Below are 16,211 nucleotides of genomic sequence, written 5' to 3'. Positions count from 1 at the left end.
CAGATACAAAAAGCTAATAAGTACATAAGCAGACAGTCATATTCATCATCAATAAGCATCACCAAGGTCTCTCCCTGTCATTTAAATGAACTGAAATAACGTCACTCCATATCCCTCAATTTCTGCTGACTTGAAATTTTGCCTATTGATTCCTAAATCTTTAGCTAACAGTATATTCCTCAAAAGGGAAATTATGGTTTATTATTTCAAAACTGAGATTAAAATACTATATTTCTGTGAAAGTTACTCAGAGATAAATTCTAATAGAAACACAGAATGTTTCCTTCACTATGTTAGTAAATACCCACGTCCCAAGGTACATACTATATTACCAATAGATTTCTTCCAGACCACACCAAAATCAAACAACAATCAGAACCTACGTTACCTTGTTCCTACGAGAACGCTCTAACTTTTAAACATCTCCATTCTTTATTTTCCCTATACCTTATATTCACTTCTCACCTATGTCTAGCCCTCCTTCTCCTCCAAAAGAATGGTCCATGCAAATGAAAATATAAAAGAATGTTAAAAGAACTTCACCAGAATTTAATGAAACTTTGATTTTATTAAGCTTCTATATAAATACCCTGCCCTGTTTTCAGATCCCTGTTTCTCCTTTGCCCACTTTGCTATGATTTATCATAGACTAGAAAAGTTCACTTATTCAATCTAGAGTGACAAAGGCATAACAATTTCAATAGAATCATCTTCACTGTAGTGGTCATCTTCACCTCTACAACCAATAATTCAAGATTTGGGGGATGAATTTTAAACAGAAAAGAGTAAGTAATGTAGATTCTCTTCAATTTCCCAATACTTTCCACAATAAAATTAAATAATGAAAGTGGAATGATCTGCTGTCTCAAGATATCTCATCTTAGGAAAGTATTTTATGCTCAAAACTATGTTTAGGGGCACCCGGGTGGCTCAGTTGGTTAAGCGTCTGCCTTTGCTTCAGGTCATGATCCCAGGGTCCCGGGATAGAGCCCGGCGTCAGGCTCCCTGCTCAGCGGGGAGTCTGCTTCTCTCTCCGCCCCTCCCCCAGCTTGTGTTCTCTCTTGCTCTCTCTCAAATAAACAACATCTAAAAAAAAAAAAAAAAACTATGTTTAACTCACCTTCCTTTCAGTTAGAGCCACGTATATTACCGTGTGGATCAGCAACCCCAAATATGAAATTTCCCCTTGGTTATTTTTATGTATATATCTTCATTAAAGGAACTAAGGGGCCAAGATACAAGCTGCGCATCCTTCTGCATGCTCTATTTGCTCCCATTTGCATAATTCCTATCTAGGTAAGGTTCATAATTTAACACAGGATCTAGAAGTGATGCAAATAAAAATCACCATACCTGGTTTCTGAACCGTACCGCAGACAAAATCTGCTTTTAGAGGCAAGCGGATTTCTGACAAAGTAACTGATCCTTTGGATGGGACAAATTCACTTGCGGCAATGGGAGCAGTCTTATTCTTCCTCTGAGGCCCTTCATTCTTCAATTTATTCAACTCATCAATCAAAAGTGCTCTCTTCTCAGCTATGCAAAAATATGCAATGTCACAAATATGAAAACTGCAGCTGTTTCTACATGAGACCAATTCAAGAAAGTGCACTGATGTGGCAAATGTACTTAAGACCAGTGCTTCTTTATACAAGCAGCTGGTAGCTAGTTGGGCAAAACCCTGACTACTCATCTGTTTACAGCGTGCTTATAATTTAGTGCTTGAACTTTTTGCCAGTTTTCTCATGTGGTATAATCTCTCCACGCTAACAGGCCCTGTCATCCGTCACTACACATACACAACAAACTTCACATACTGTTTCAGCTACGTGCAGATAGCTAGGTGCAGAAACAGAGTGTGTGCATACGAATACACGCACACATATAAACATATTCGTATATTCATTTTTGGCATACTCTTCACAACTACATTTCTTCAAATGCATTTCCATTCCTTTTACCTTTCCTGCAAACTACATTTTATTTTACGTGCAGAGTATTCACAAATGTTATAAGAACAAACAGAAACATAGATCAACAGAAATAGAAAAAGCCCTTTCTTTAAAATAGAGATGTCTAACTATCCTAGACAAAATGAGTCTTTCCTGGTTTGAAACTCTGTTGGAATTGTTTCAAGTGTATCCCACGTACTTGCAATGAGGAGAAGTCTTTCCGCTTCAGCTTCCTCTAGTGACCCTTTTCCGTGATCTTCATCAACACAACAGTTAAGAGCCTGGCTAGCTTGATAGATTACTGTCTGCTGCAAATTTATTTCATTATTGAGTTCCTAGGGAAACCAACAAAAGGAGGAAAAAAACTCACATTTTTAATCGCCATTTTTACTTTATTTAAACTTCAGTTCTTACCAAGCCTACTGGATAATTTCCAAAATATCCAGAGAGTAAAGTCAAAATGTTACTGTTTCACCATTCAGGTATCTACACTCTGCACCAAAAACATTCAACATGCTGTAATAATTACACTGTAAACATTCTTTCTTATGAAAAGACTTTCCACTTGTACTTATTAAAATTATAATTGGGGCTATGTTCAACAAAGTAGTAAAGATTTAGAAATTATCTGATTCATTTTATTTAAATTACATGTATGTTATACTTTTGAAAATGCCTTCCTTAGCGTAAAATAACCTATAAGAGCGAAATAAATTTCACACTTCACCACCATCCCATTTATAGTTCTACTTTAAGGATATTTATGACAAACATGTTTAAATATTTCGGAAATATCAAATAAGCTTCCAACGTTTCCAGCAAAGACCTTCCTTTCTGAAGTTACACTGAATTCAAGAGCAATTTACTGAGCCCTCATGTCTCAGCCAATGCTCCAGTCACTCGGGGTGTAGAGATGAACAGGCTGGGCCCTTGTCCTTAAGGAATGTGCAGCAGACATTCCAAATCTCCTTTCCACCGAAGTACATACCTGCATCTTCTGTTTGATATTAACTTGACCAGGAAAGGCATTCTTTTTCTCATCTAACTTTGAAGTAACATCTTCCTTCCGAACAATCACCTGCTTTATTGAAGGACGTTCTGTTTCTTTGAATCTTTGAGATCTGTATGCATCAATGCTTCAAGAAATAAGGTATACTCCATTAGAAATCCAGCAACACATTGAGCGCTCTCTTTTATTGAACATGTGGAATGGAAAATGCCATTTGGTAAAAGAGAGGCTGACAAAAGTCATTGCAAAGTTTTACAGGTGAATTATGAAGAACATTATAAGTATAAATTGCCAATAAGTATAAAATACCAATGACATTTTTCAAAGAACTGGAACAAACAGCCCTTAAATTTGTGTGAAACCAGAAAAGGCCCCAAATCGCCAAGGAACTGTTGAAAAGGAAAAACAAACCTGGGGGCATCACAATGCCGGATTTCGAGCTGTACTACAAAGCTGTGATCACAAAGACAGCATGGTACTGGCACAAAAACAGACACATAGACCAATGGAACAGAATAGAGAACCCAGAAATGGACCCTCGGCTCTCTGGGCAACTAATCTTTGACAAAGCAGGAAAAAACAGCTGGTGGAAAAAAGACAGTCTCTTCAATAAATGGTGCTGGGAAAATTGGACGGCTATATGCAAAAGAATGAAACTTGACCACTCTCTCACACCATACACAAAGATAAACTCCAAATGGATGAAAGGCCTCGATGTGAGACAGGAATCCATCAAAATCCTAGAGGAGAACATAGGCAGCAACCTCTACGACATCGGCCACAGCAACTTTTTTCATGACACATCTCCAAAGGCAAGAGAAACAAAAGATAAAATGAACTTGTGGGACTTCATCAAGATAAAAAGCTTCTGCACAGCCAAGGAAACAGTCAAAGAAACTAAGAGGCAGCCCATGGAATGGGAGAATATATTTGCAAATGATGCTACAGATAATAAAAGACTGGTATCCAAGATCTACAAAAAACTTCTCAAACTCAATACACAAGAAACAAATAAACAAATCAAAAAATGGGCAGAAGATATGAACACTTTTCCAATGAAGGCATACAAATAGCTAACAGACACATGAAAAAATGTTCAAAATCATTAGCCATCAGGGAAATTCAAATCAAAACCACATTGACATACCACTTTACGCCAGTTAGAATGGCAAAAATTGACAAGGCAGGAAACAACAATTGCTGGAGAGGATGTGGAGAAAGGGGAACCCTCTTACACTGTTGGTGGGAATGCACTAAGTTGGTACAGCCACTTTGGAAAACAGTGTGGCAGTCCCTCATAAAGTTAAAAATAGGGCTACCCTATGATCCAGCCATTGCACTACTGGGTATTTACCCCAAAGATACAGACGTAGTGAAGAGAAGGGCCATATGCACCCCAATGTTCATAGCAGCATTGTCCACAATAGCTAAATCGTGGAAGGAGCCGAGATGCCCTTCAACAGATGACTGGATTAAGAAGATGTGGTCCATATATACAACGGAATATTACTCAGCCATCAAAAAGAACGATTTCTCAACATTTGCTGCAACATGGACGGGACTAGAGGAGATACTGCTAAGCAAAATAAGTCAAGCAGAGAAAGACAATTATCATTTGGTTTCACTCATTTATGGAACATAAGAAATAGGAAGATCGGTAGGAGAAGAAAGGGAAGAAGAAAGGGGGGGTAAACAGAAGGGGGAAATGAAGCATGAGAGACTGTGGACTCTGGGAAACAAACTGAGGGCTTCAGAGGGGAGGGGGGTGGGGGACTGGGATAGGCTGGTGATGCGTATTAAGGAGGGCACATATTGCATAGTGCACTGGGTGTTATACAAGGATATATATATCCTGGAACTTTACGTCAAAAACTAGGGATGTACTGTACGGTGACTAACATAATAAAAAAAATATTGAAAAAAAAGTATAAATTGTAACGCGACTTGCTACATCTAAACCATGAGTCTTAGTTAAGTGAATGCCTTCTGAAAACATTCTTACCTATAAAGAAGATCACGATCTTCAGAACCAATACTATCACCTGACTCAGCTCGAGGGACACGGGTTCTCTGGAATTTTCCCGGCTTTGGACTTTCATCACTTACACTGGCGTCTTTCAATTCCAATCTAGGTGAGGAAACTAAACTCTGCAGTGAAGCACATCAGGTGTTAGTAGATTCTATGGGTGACAGGGATTCTAAATGATAATTCCGAGGAATCGAATAAATTCTCTATTGTTAGGAAATAAACATCCAATGAGTCAACTGAGTCATCATAAAAACAAGGCCAACTAAAATAAGTTCCTAAATAGTAAATGAATAAAAGTTCAAAGACAGCTAAAACCTACATTTGAACTCTCTTAAAAAATATTTCTAATTGAATCAATTTTCCAAGCTGTAGCTATTCAGTTTAGGGTGATAGCTAATAACAATAGTCAGCTCCTAGTAAATGTTAGTTCAATGGTGCTAAATACTAATATACTAATGATGTAATATTCACATAAACCCACACTAGTTTTAACCTCGTTTAACAGGTGAGGAAAAAGTGGTAAAGAGGTTAAAAAACTCGGTCAATAAACATCAATGCCAGAGCCAGGATTTGAGCCCACATGTCTGGCCTTTTAAACCATGTCACAGTTTGGGTTTTATCTAAGGTCGAAGGAAACCATGGAAGCCTTTTAAGCTCTGTTTTAAGAGAACTGACATCAGAGTTCCAGAAAGCCTCTGGCTATGGAGGGCCAAATCCCCATGTACCAACTAAAAGGGGATCCCATTATAACTGTTTCTTTGTGTCCCGGGCCTGGTGACATCTAGTCTCTCCTTACCTCTGGACTTACCACACCAACTGTCTGTGCTAATGGAGCAAGTAAAGACATCGAGGAGATATTCAATGCATCTTCCTGTTCCTCTTGGTCCATCTCCTCTTCGCTCTTTTCCACATCTAGCTCACCTTCCACCAGGACATCACTGAAGATGTCGTTAATTACTTTTGAGCTATTGATATCGTCATCATCATCCACACTCATCTCAGTCTCACGTACCACTTCTGGAAAAGATTTCAGTAGGTGGATTCTGTGACTCAGACCTTTACAGATTAAAGGGATAGCAGAGCAGACCTCATGTTCACGTGTTTACTAAACAAACAGCAAAGCAATACAGGTTGGAACTGTCAAAAGCCAATTCAATGCTTTGGGTTTAAGAAAGAATATTAAGGAAGAATGCAAACGACAAGATAATAGCCCAAAGCTTCAGACTTACAAAAAATGTTATTTCAAGTAAATCTTTTTCTATTTTTGGGGAGTTCCCTTTCACGTGGCAGTGAATAATAGGGAAATATTAATATCACTTAGGGCAGGGTTCCCAAATAATCTTCAAGAACCACTAATTCCTCTAAGACTATATAAAGAGGGTGGAAGGAGGACAGCACATTTCCTTTCCCTGTGGAAGTGAGTGATAGCCTTCATCACATTTTCACAGGGGTCTGTGACCTAAAGATAACGTAACAGTGCTGTCTCTTTGTGGGAGCTAGAGTATTTCCTAGTTAGAGCGAGAGAGAAAGGATATTACAAAATCACAAGACATTTTGAAATACAGGACACTATATATTTGAATATGTGCTCTACCAATATATTAATAGGAAATAAAGCATAAAAACCAACCAGTCTGCTGCTCGACCTTTGGGTCTGATGTTACTTTTAAAGACTTATCCTCTTCTAAAAACAATGTGATTTTCAAAGGGCTAGACTTCGTCATTTCACATTCAGTGAAACCTAAAAAAAAATTGTAAGAAAAATCATATTAATATATGTTAAGAACCTAGAATTTTTCAGTTAAGGAACCTTATGTATTTTTTCTTATTATCAAACTATGCATTTCTCATCTAGAAATGGATAGAGAATCCCAAGACAACTGTCCTCTCTTCATGTTCCCAATGCTCTCTTCCTCCCCAAAGAGAAAGGGGACACCAATATTACCAGGTTATTGTTTATTCTTCCAGTCTTGCCCCTATGTATGCAAATGTGTACATCCTTTTGTTTTATCAGAAGGTAATCATACTATGCATGCTGTTCTGCATTTTGTTTTTCACTTAAAAAAAAAGTGTCAATAAAAACACTTCACAAACTAGCAACAGAAGGAAACTACCTCAACATAATAAAGGCCACACAGGAAAAGCCAATGGCTAACATGATACTCAGTGGTGAAAGACTGAAAGTTTTTCCTCTAAGATCAGAAAAAAGACAAGGATGGCCACTCTCACCACCTCTATTCAGCATAGCTTTGGAAGTCCTAGTCAGAGCAATAGGCAAGAAAAATAAATAAAAAGCATCCAGATTTGAAAAGAAGTAAAATTACCTCTGTTCATAGAATGAAATACTTAGGAAAAAAAAAAAAAGTAAAATATTTAGGAATAAACCTAACCAAGGAGGTGATCGACTTGTATGCTGAAAGCTACAAAACACTGCTGAAAGATATTAAATAAGATAGAAATAGCTGGAAAGACATCCCATGTTCATGAATTGGAAGACTTAATATTGTCAAGATGTCAATACTACCCAAAGCAATCTACAGATTCAATGCATTCTTATCAAGAGCATTTTTTGGAGAAGCAGAAAAGTCCATCCTAAAACTCATATAGAGCTTCAAGGAACCTTGAACATCCAAAATAATTTTGTAAAAAAACAAAATGAGAAGACTGACATCTCCTGATTTCAGAATATATTAAAAAGCTACAGTAATCAAAACAGTATGGCACAAACACAGATACACAGACCAATGGAATAGACAGAATAGAGAGCCGCAAAACAAAACCTCACATATTTGTCAAATGGTCTTTGACAAGGCTGCCAAGATGATTTGGTGGGGAAAGGAAGTCTCTTCAACAAATGATGTTGGGAAAACTGGATATTCACATGTAGAAAATGAGGCTGGACCTTTATCAGACACCATATACAAAAATTAACTCACAATGGATTAAAGACCCAAATGTAAGACTCCAAACTATAAAAGTCCTAGAAGAAAACATGGAGGAAAAGCTTCAAGACAACGGATTTTGCAATTTCTTGGGTGTGACATCAAAAGCACAGGCACAAAAGCACAAATAGACAAATGGGATGACATCAAACTTAAAAACTTTTATGCATCAAAGGATATATTCAACAGAATTACAAAGACAACCTACAAAATGGGAAATATTTGTAAATTGTTTATGTGATAAGAGGTTAATATTCAGAATGTATGAAGAACTCCTATAACTCAACAACAAAAATAAAATACCCAGATTAGAAAATGGGTAAAGGACTTGAACAGACATTTCTCCAAAGATGATATACAAACAGCCAACAAGCATATGAAAAGATGCTCAGCATGACTAACTGTGAAACAAAAAATCAAAATCACAATGAGCTATCACCTCACACCCCTAAGGAGGGCTACTGTCAAAACAACAGAAAATAACAAGTGTTGGCAAGGATGTGGAAAAACTAGAACCCCTGTGCTGTGTTGGTGAGATTGTAAAATGGTGTGACTGCTACAGAAAATAGTATAATGGTTCCTCAAAATTTAAAATAGATCCACTATATGGATCTACTGGGGATATACCAAGAATTGAAAGCCGGGTCTCAAAGAGATACTTGCATACCCATGTCCTTAGCAGCACTACTCACAATAACTAAGAGAAGCAACCAAAATGTCCATTGATAGACAGTGGCTAAACAAATGTATATATACAGGATGGAGTATTATTCGGCCTTAAAAAGGAAGGAATTCCTGTCACATGCTAGGACATGGATGAACCTTGAGGACATTACGCTAAATGAGCTAGTTACAGGGGTGCTTGGGTGGCGCAGTCAGTTAAGTGTCCAACTCTTGGTTTCCGCTCAGCCTGTGATCTCAGGGTCATGGGACAGAGCCTCGTGTTGGGCTCCATGCTCAGCGCAGAGTCTGCAAAAGTTTCTCTCCCCCTCTCTCTCTGCCCCTCCCCCCTGCACTCCAGGTTTCTCTAAAATAAATAAATCTTAAAAAAAAAAAAAAGCTAGTTACAAAAAGATAAATACTATATGATTACACTTATTTGAGGTTTCTAAAGTAGGCAAATTCATAGAAACAGAAAGTAGAATGGTGGGTACCAGGGGCTGAGGAGAGGAGGAAATGGGGAGTTGTTGCTCGATGTATATAGTTTCAGTTCTAAAGATGAATAAGTTCTAGAGATCTGTTCCACAACGATGTGAATGTACTTAACACTACCGAACTGTGCACTTAAAAATTGTTAAGATGGTAAATTTTAGTAATGTGTTTTTTACCATAATTTTAAAAAACAAAAAGTTTGTCTATGATCTATTAAATGTCATTCCATACAAAGCTATCTTACTGTTTTGAGCAGCTACATAATATTTGGGGACATGGATTTAGCACCATTTATTGAAACAGTTTTCTACCGATGGACATTAATTACACCTTATTACTATTACAAACAGAGCCGCAAGTCATCTCTTTGTTTATACCTCTTTGCACACTAGGTTTAAGAATTCAATTTATAGAAACACTTGTAGAGAAGCTAAATTAAGGAGCACGCACACTCTACAATTCAACAGATCTGACTGCATCTTTCTCAGGAAAAAAAAAAAAAAAAGCTGTAGTAATTTATCCTCCCATAAGAGCATGAGTTCTGAGTCCGGAAAGAGAGCAAAGGAAGAAGCATATTGCATGGCTAGAAATGAAAGAATGAGCAGCAATAAAGAAATTAATCTATCTTTTTACATTAAAGCAGTATTTCTGGGCTTTCCGATGCAATTTCCAAAACTATGGTAGACGGAAAGCTACATTTAAGTGGAGCAGAAGTAGAAAATGCTGACCTGTAGGTTCTGTGCGAGAAGGTTTTCCTGGTGTCTGATTTTCTGTCACCTTTTCTGATACTGGAAGCGATGGGGTCTTTGAAACAGCTGGATGTTTTTTGAGGGGAGTGTTCTGACAGTGAATTTCCTACAAAAAGCAAATGACTATGTTATTTCTCAAAACTATAGATTTTTTTTTCTTTTTACGTGTTATTAAATGAAACAAACACGAGCCATTATTCTATATAGGCTTGCTCAGAACAAAATAATGTATGAGAAAGGTCCCAGCCATGTTTAGAACACCAGAAGCGCTCGCTGGTTCAGTATTCTCGGCAATTCCCAGGACGTACCTTAAGAGACTAGGAGGCAAGAAGGAAAATTCGCAGCAGCATCAGAGTTTTAGATAAACCGATTAAAGTGAAAGCCACACACAGAGAAAAGCAATTCCCCTAGGCCGCTTATCTCATCCCACACCTATAAAATCTACTGACAGTTCCTACATCAACATTCCCCTTAACATTTACTCAGTGGGTAAAAGGCAAAGAAAACAAAGAACAAAAACAGAATGTGGGAAAAAGAGGAAAGAAAAAAAATCCCTCATCTGAGTCTTTATTAATCATTTGCAAGGCCATGGAAGAGAAACATTCATTGTTCGTTCTTGAAAAGGCTTTATGATTAAAGCAATAGTAGAAATAATCAAATAGGAGTAAGAATAACAGCAACTAATGCTTAATAGAGCCTAATACGCGCCAGTCACCTTTCTAAGCACTTGACATATTGCCTCCCCAGTCCTCCCAATAACCCTGTAAGTTAGGCGCTATTACTTCCATTTTACTGATGAAAAGATCCAGACACAGGAGCAAAGTGACTTGCACACTTAGCCAGTAACTGGCAGGGTCAGTTTATAAACCCACATATTCTGATTCCAGACTATTTTGATTCTCAAATTAGAAGGAGATTTTGATGCACGAACACAGAGTAAACCATCGAATGCTGTGCTGTAGACTGACTCCCCTGTGAAGGCGGGACTTACCTACAGCCTTCTGTAATACAGGTGGTTCTCTCCCCTACACCCTGACAACATGAGGGAGTCTCTAATTCCAGGCTCTTAGTACTTCTCTTCTCCTGCTCATGCCATCCCCACTTCTCCAGTCCAAGACCTGCCATCATCTGGGTGGTATCGGTAGCCGCAAGTACCTTCTAGCCAACATCCTGGCCCCTCAGTTGCGTAAATGCTTCAACTCCAAAGACCTTCACCACCACTCCAATTCAGCCATCCCCTGGAGTCAGCTTCCCCCCTGAAACCCTTCAATCTCTCTAGCTCTCTTACTCAGCAATTCCTACCAGATCCTGTTCTTTGGCCTCATGGGAACCTCTGGCCATTTGATGCTTTTCTTCCTGTCAGCCCTGCCTATTTTCTTACACCTCCATCCAGGATAGACCTCATGACCCTTCAGTGCAACCACGATCTCACCAATATCTTCAACTCCCTCACCTCAACTGTATTTTTATTCCTTATGTCTAGCAAACCCTATCCCTAGAACAACCCACCATCTCCATGTTTTATATCCAGGCTCTTTGGACATATCTTAGAGGAAAAACTCACAACTGTGAGATTGATTCTACTAGGAATGTATGCTCTCATAGCCCCCCTGACTCTCAATACTACTCCTTAGTCCTTCTCTTTCCAGGTCAGCTCTCTCTCCCATTCTCCAAGAGTATCACACCTGTCACCTTCCCTTCCCTAAGGATGAACAAAACAGAAGTAACCAGATAGAAATTCTACCAGTTTTCTGTCACCATAATTCTAAAATCACCTGTCCCCAAACACTGCTTTCCTTTTTCCTTCTTACCACACCGGGAGCCTGTCCTAATCCTTTCCCTTCATGATGCTCCGGAGTTCCTCCAATCCACTCTTACCTCTTGAAAGGTTTACTCCATCTTATCAATCAGCGTCACTTATTCCTCTATCATAAACCTCTTACTTTTTTATTTAAAAGAATTTATTTATTTAGAGTGCAAGCACATGTGCAAGTGGGGAGGGGCAGAAGGGGAGAGAGAATCCCAAGCAGGCTCCACACTCAGCATGGAGCCCAAGGTGGGGCTAGATCCCATGACCCCAAGGTCACCACCTAAACCAAAATCGAGTTGGATGCTTAACTGACTGAGCCACCAGGCACCCTATAAACCTCTTTACTTTTGACATTAAAATTGATTTAAATCTCCTTAGAAAGAACAAAATAAACACAACCACAAACCATACTTCACTTCCTCATCCCCTTCCAGCCATCACCTCCTTTCTCCCTTCCCTTTTAGAACCAAACTTCTGAGGCCTGCCTCTGCCCTCAGGCCCTGCTCCTCACCCACCACCACCTGCATTCCCCCCTCACCACTTCACTAAAACTGCTCTTGCCAAGTAACAACAAGCTCTTTCTTCCAAAACCCAGTGGTCTCCCGGTGGTCTCGGTCCAGTCCACATTTGACAACACATACTTGACAACACCAGCCATTCCTTCCTTCTGAAAGGTTCTTCCTTTGACTCTAGTAACACCACACTCAATTCCTTTTTCCTCCCACCTCTTTGACTGCTCCCTTGGTGAATACCACAGGTGAGTTCTGAGTGAGGCAGACCCCTGAATCTGCTGTTATTGTGTCCAGAATGTTCTTTACATGCAAATGTGCAACCAACCGAGGAGGAATTCCACAGATTTAGCAGGAATTCTTTAGCACAAAATAGTTGTCCTATATTTCTAGGGATGTAGCAGAAAAGCCATGATATGATATACTGGCAACCAAGCGAAGAAGGTGCTTCAAACAGAAGAGAGTAGTCAACAATGCCAAATGCTGCTAATAGGTCAAGTTAAATGCCTAAAAATGGATGACTGAAGATCTTTGGTGAATTTGATAAGGAGGTAGTGGTGACAGCCTGAGTGGAGAGACCCAGAGAGAAGGGAGGGGGAAAAAATGTAACAGCAAGAGATAAGTCTTTTGGAAGAGCCTGAATGAAAAGGAGGTAAAGAAAGGGAGGAGAATAGGGGGTCCAGAGAGTTGTTTTTATTTTAAGATGACAGACACAGCTTGCTGTAGGCCGATGGGAGGGATTAGCACATTCATTCCTTCCTTCAAGGACAATTTATCGAGCTCCTCCTGTGAGCCAAGCCCTAAGAACACAGATAAAGCCAGATAAGGCTCTAGCAGACAGTGGCGGAAAGCAAAGGTGAAACAGTTACGGGAAGATAGATATTCGGAGGAGGCAAAGAACAGGATGACGGTGGAAGAAAGAAGGGCCTCTAAGGAAAAGGGCCAGGTAAGGATTTCCAGAGGGGATTAAAGTTTGACCTATTCCTCATGCAGTAGGAGCTCACCATGGAGATACTCCTTGCAGACAGAAATAGCAAGGCAAAGACAAAGAGATCTGAAAACATGGGTCCATTTGAGAAACTGCAAATAGTCTGCGTGACCAGATTGACACACACATGTGGAGAAGCGGTGAGAAGCCAGATTCCGGTTGATTCTAGATGGCAAGCCAAGCACTTCAGACAGTTTTCTGATGCTAGCTATGGAAAGCTGTCCAAGGACCTTAAGCAAGGGAATACACAGATATCTGCCTTTTAAAAATACTTGTCTGGCAGCAGTGGGTAAGAGGGACGGGAGAGTAGCCCGACTAGAGGCAAGGTTTTCGATACAAACCTCTGGAAGTGATTAAGGTAACAGTGGAGGAAAACAGAGAGGACAGGCAGCTTGCGGTATATTGGCTGTGTATGTGTTCGTGTGTGTGCCAGGGGAAGACGTGGTAATAAGACGAAGGAGGCAAGGACGTACTCCCAGACTGTTCTAGATGGTGAGGTACAAATGAAGCCCTAGGTGGAGACAGAGGCTACATGGAGAATATACTGCTGCGAAGTGCAGAGAGCTCTACCAGCCAACCAGGCCTGGAGTTCCGGAGAGAGGGGAATACAGCACAGTCAAGCACATTAGCATGTCTGCGAGGACAGAGAAGAGACGTCCCAGGGCAAATGAGAAGAAAACAGGGTTAGGTCAGAACCCTAGGAAACACGATTTGTTAAACAAGAGACCTGATAAAAACCAAAATCAATTAAATAGGTCTTTCTCAGAGAATACTGGTTAAATGTATTTTTCTATTTCTACTGGTACCCACTTTAAATGTCATTCTATTATTTTTAGCTTGAAAGTATATCCTAATACAGTATTTTGTACATGTAAATGAAACAGAAAGTAGTTTATAAGTAGGGACTTTGCTGAAGGCTGATGAATGAAATTTGACAGTAAGTAATGAAGGAATAAAGAGAAATTTGGTACATATTTGATGACCTGAAAGGATTATGGATAGTCTAACAGTGTGGCATCTGGGGAGAGTATGCCATCATTAATGAAAAAAGTAGATTCTGAGAAACATTTTAGAACCAGCATCTAAGTGGAATATTAAAAGAAATATGAAATCAATTGAATGATGAGAGCACATTTTAAAATTTTGATTTTAAGTACGTTATCAGTGAATACATTAAGAGTTCTACTGAATGGGAAAGTATCACAAGAGAAAAGCAGAGTTGGTATGAACATTGAAGGGGTTTATGAATGGAAAATGGCACAGTTAATTGAACAGGATAAAGAGCAGTTTGACAATGCAGGACCACAAGTTAGTTCCCAGCACTACGTGTGGTTCACTTCATTTTTCTTGTTTACACTACCTGTTTGGTGTCTACTTGTTTGCTTCTTGAGTTTTCGCCTTTTTCTGCACTCCATAAATTGCCCTTGTCAAATCGGCCACGAAGACATGCTAGTTCTTTCTCACGTTCCTAAAACCACCAAAAGCTGTATTTTAATACAAGAGCCAATGGTATGTTTAAGAATAATATTCCGATACTACTAAATTTTGCTTGTCTTCAGTTTTAAGATTAAAAAATTCACAATACGCATGGAACACAAGACAATAGTATTTGCTAATTTGAAGTAAGCGATACAGGGAACCAAGATGCTACTTATCACTGTCAAAAAGACTGGTATTGGAATTCACAGTTTGATTTCTAGGTTCTATGCCGAGACCATGTAATGAATAATGTTAAAGCAGTGAGCCAGACCTGCTTGAGCTGTTGTGCTAAGTGAGTCGTAGATGAAGATGTGTTTTGCTTGAATAATCTTTCTTGGATGGCCCTTGTATTTGGAGTGATAACGGGGGTTCTATGGGGTGTACTCCGAGCGGGACTTTGTTTGCTGTGTTCTTGACAACGCTCCCCAAAGCGTTCCAGGAAAGGCTTAATTCCTACTCCTCCTACAGAAAACACACACATTTTAGAGGCTCTTTAGAATAAGTAGGAATTATAATTTGTATTGAAAAAGTTCTGAAATCCAGTATGGCTCTAAATTGCTTCGATTCTACTTAAACTACTCATTCGGAAAGTAAACAGTATGAAAACAGCTTTAAAAAAGAAGTGTACCATATCATTCTATTTAATTCCACGTCTTGAAAGTCATTTATCAGAATTAGTTCTCTAAAGAAAGAAGAGGAGGAATTTTTAACAGGTAGAGTGAGAGGACAGTGGAAATTAGAACACCCTTCAACTAAGTAAGCAGAACCTAGATGACTGGAAATTGACTGTATGTGTATTAACAGTATCCCCTAACCACCAAAGGGTCCTAGCCATGATAACTACTTCTATTTCTACAGCCCAGTTTATTTTATCTTGCTTTTAGGAAGTCCACTATAAAATACAGGCATTAAATCCTTTTTCTCTCTCAAAAGAAAAATTAGAGATTATTGACTTTTATCAAGGGATATCTTGATTCTACAAAGTCTTAAAACAGTATTCATTTGAAATAATATGAGGTACATTTAAAGTAGAACAAATGGGATAGCGTTGTGCCATAAAGAGGTTCATCTCTGTCAGATATCAGCATTTTCCTTCAAAAGGCCAGATAGTAAATATTTTGGGCTTTGTGACCACTGTCGTAACTACTCAACTCTGCATTGAAGCATGAAAGCAGCCACAGACAACATGTAAATAAATGGGCATGGCTGTGTTCCAATAAAACTTTATTTGCAAAAACAGGTAAAGGGCACAATTTGACCCATAAGCATAGTCTGAAGACGCCACATGTTACTTCATACCATATTGCAAACTAGAACTAGAATGCATGAAGAATACCAAGAAACATGTAAATTAAATATCTCTGAGGCCCTGATAATATATACTGGGCATAGCCAATAGCCAAGAATAAAAATTTAAAAAACAAAGCTTCTCATCTATGCCATAAGTCTTCAGAAAATTGAGAGTAACTAGTTCTCATCCATGTGGGGATTCTGCAGTTGTTTCCAGCTCATTTCTCATTTCGGCTCACCCGGAAACTGATTGCTGGTTTCCTAGCCCATAACTGATGGATTCCCACTCTCATCTCTCGGTC

General features: G+C 39.1%; 1 protein-coding gene across 2 annotated transcripts in view; it reads right to left on the bottom strand.

Moving 5' to 3' along the window:
• The window catches only part of ANLN (anillin, actin binding protein), a 48,855-nt gene that overhangs the window by 16,941 nt on the left and 15,703 nt on the right, over window positions 1-16,211 (bottom strand). Inside the window, exons 6-14 of one of the 2 annotated variants that reach the window (XM_057304364.1) lie at window positions 14,891-15,081; window positions 14,501-14,608; window positions 9,813-9,939; window positions 6,621-6,731; window positions 5,799-6,007; window positions 4,964-5,109; window positions 2,941-3,088; window positions 2,152-2,287; window positions 1,354-1,536 (exon numbers count right to left, since the gene is read on the bottom strand). In XM_057304364.1, the coding sequence (XP_057160347.1) occupies window positions 1,354-1,536; window positions 2,152-2,287; window positions 2,941-3,088; window positions 4,964-5,109; window positions 5,799-6,007; window positions 6,621-6,731; window positions 9,813-9,939; window positions 14,501-14,608; window positions 14,891-15,081 (1,359 nt within the window). Of the gene's footprint in view, window positions 1-1,353; window positions 1,537-2,151; window positions 2,288-2,940; window positions 3,089-4,963; window positions 5,110-5,786; window positions 6,008-6,620; window positions 6,732-9,812; window positions 9,940-14,500; window positions 14,609-14,890; window positions 15,082-16,211 lie in introns of both variants that reach the window. The other variant, XM_026509284.4, reaches the window with a different exon arrangement.

Source organism: Ursus arctos, unplaced genomic scaffold (assembly GCF_023065955.2).
Source record: "Ursus arctos isolate Adak ecotype North America unplaced genomic scaffold, UrsArc2.0 scaffold_3, whole genome shotgun sequence".
Classification (NCBI taxonomy): domain Eukaryota; kingdom Metazoa; phylum Chordata; class Mammalia; order Carnivora; family Ursidae; genus Ursus; species Ursus arctos.
The sequence above is the reverse complement of the archived record's forward strand: the minus strand, read 5'-3'. Positions and strand labels throughout refer to the sequence as shown.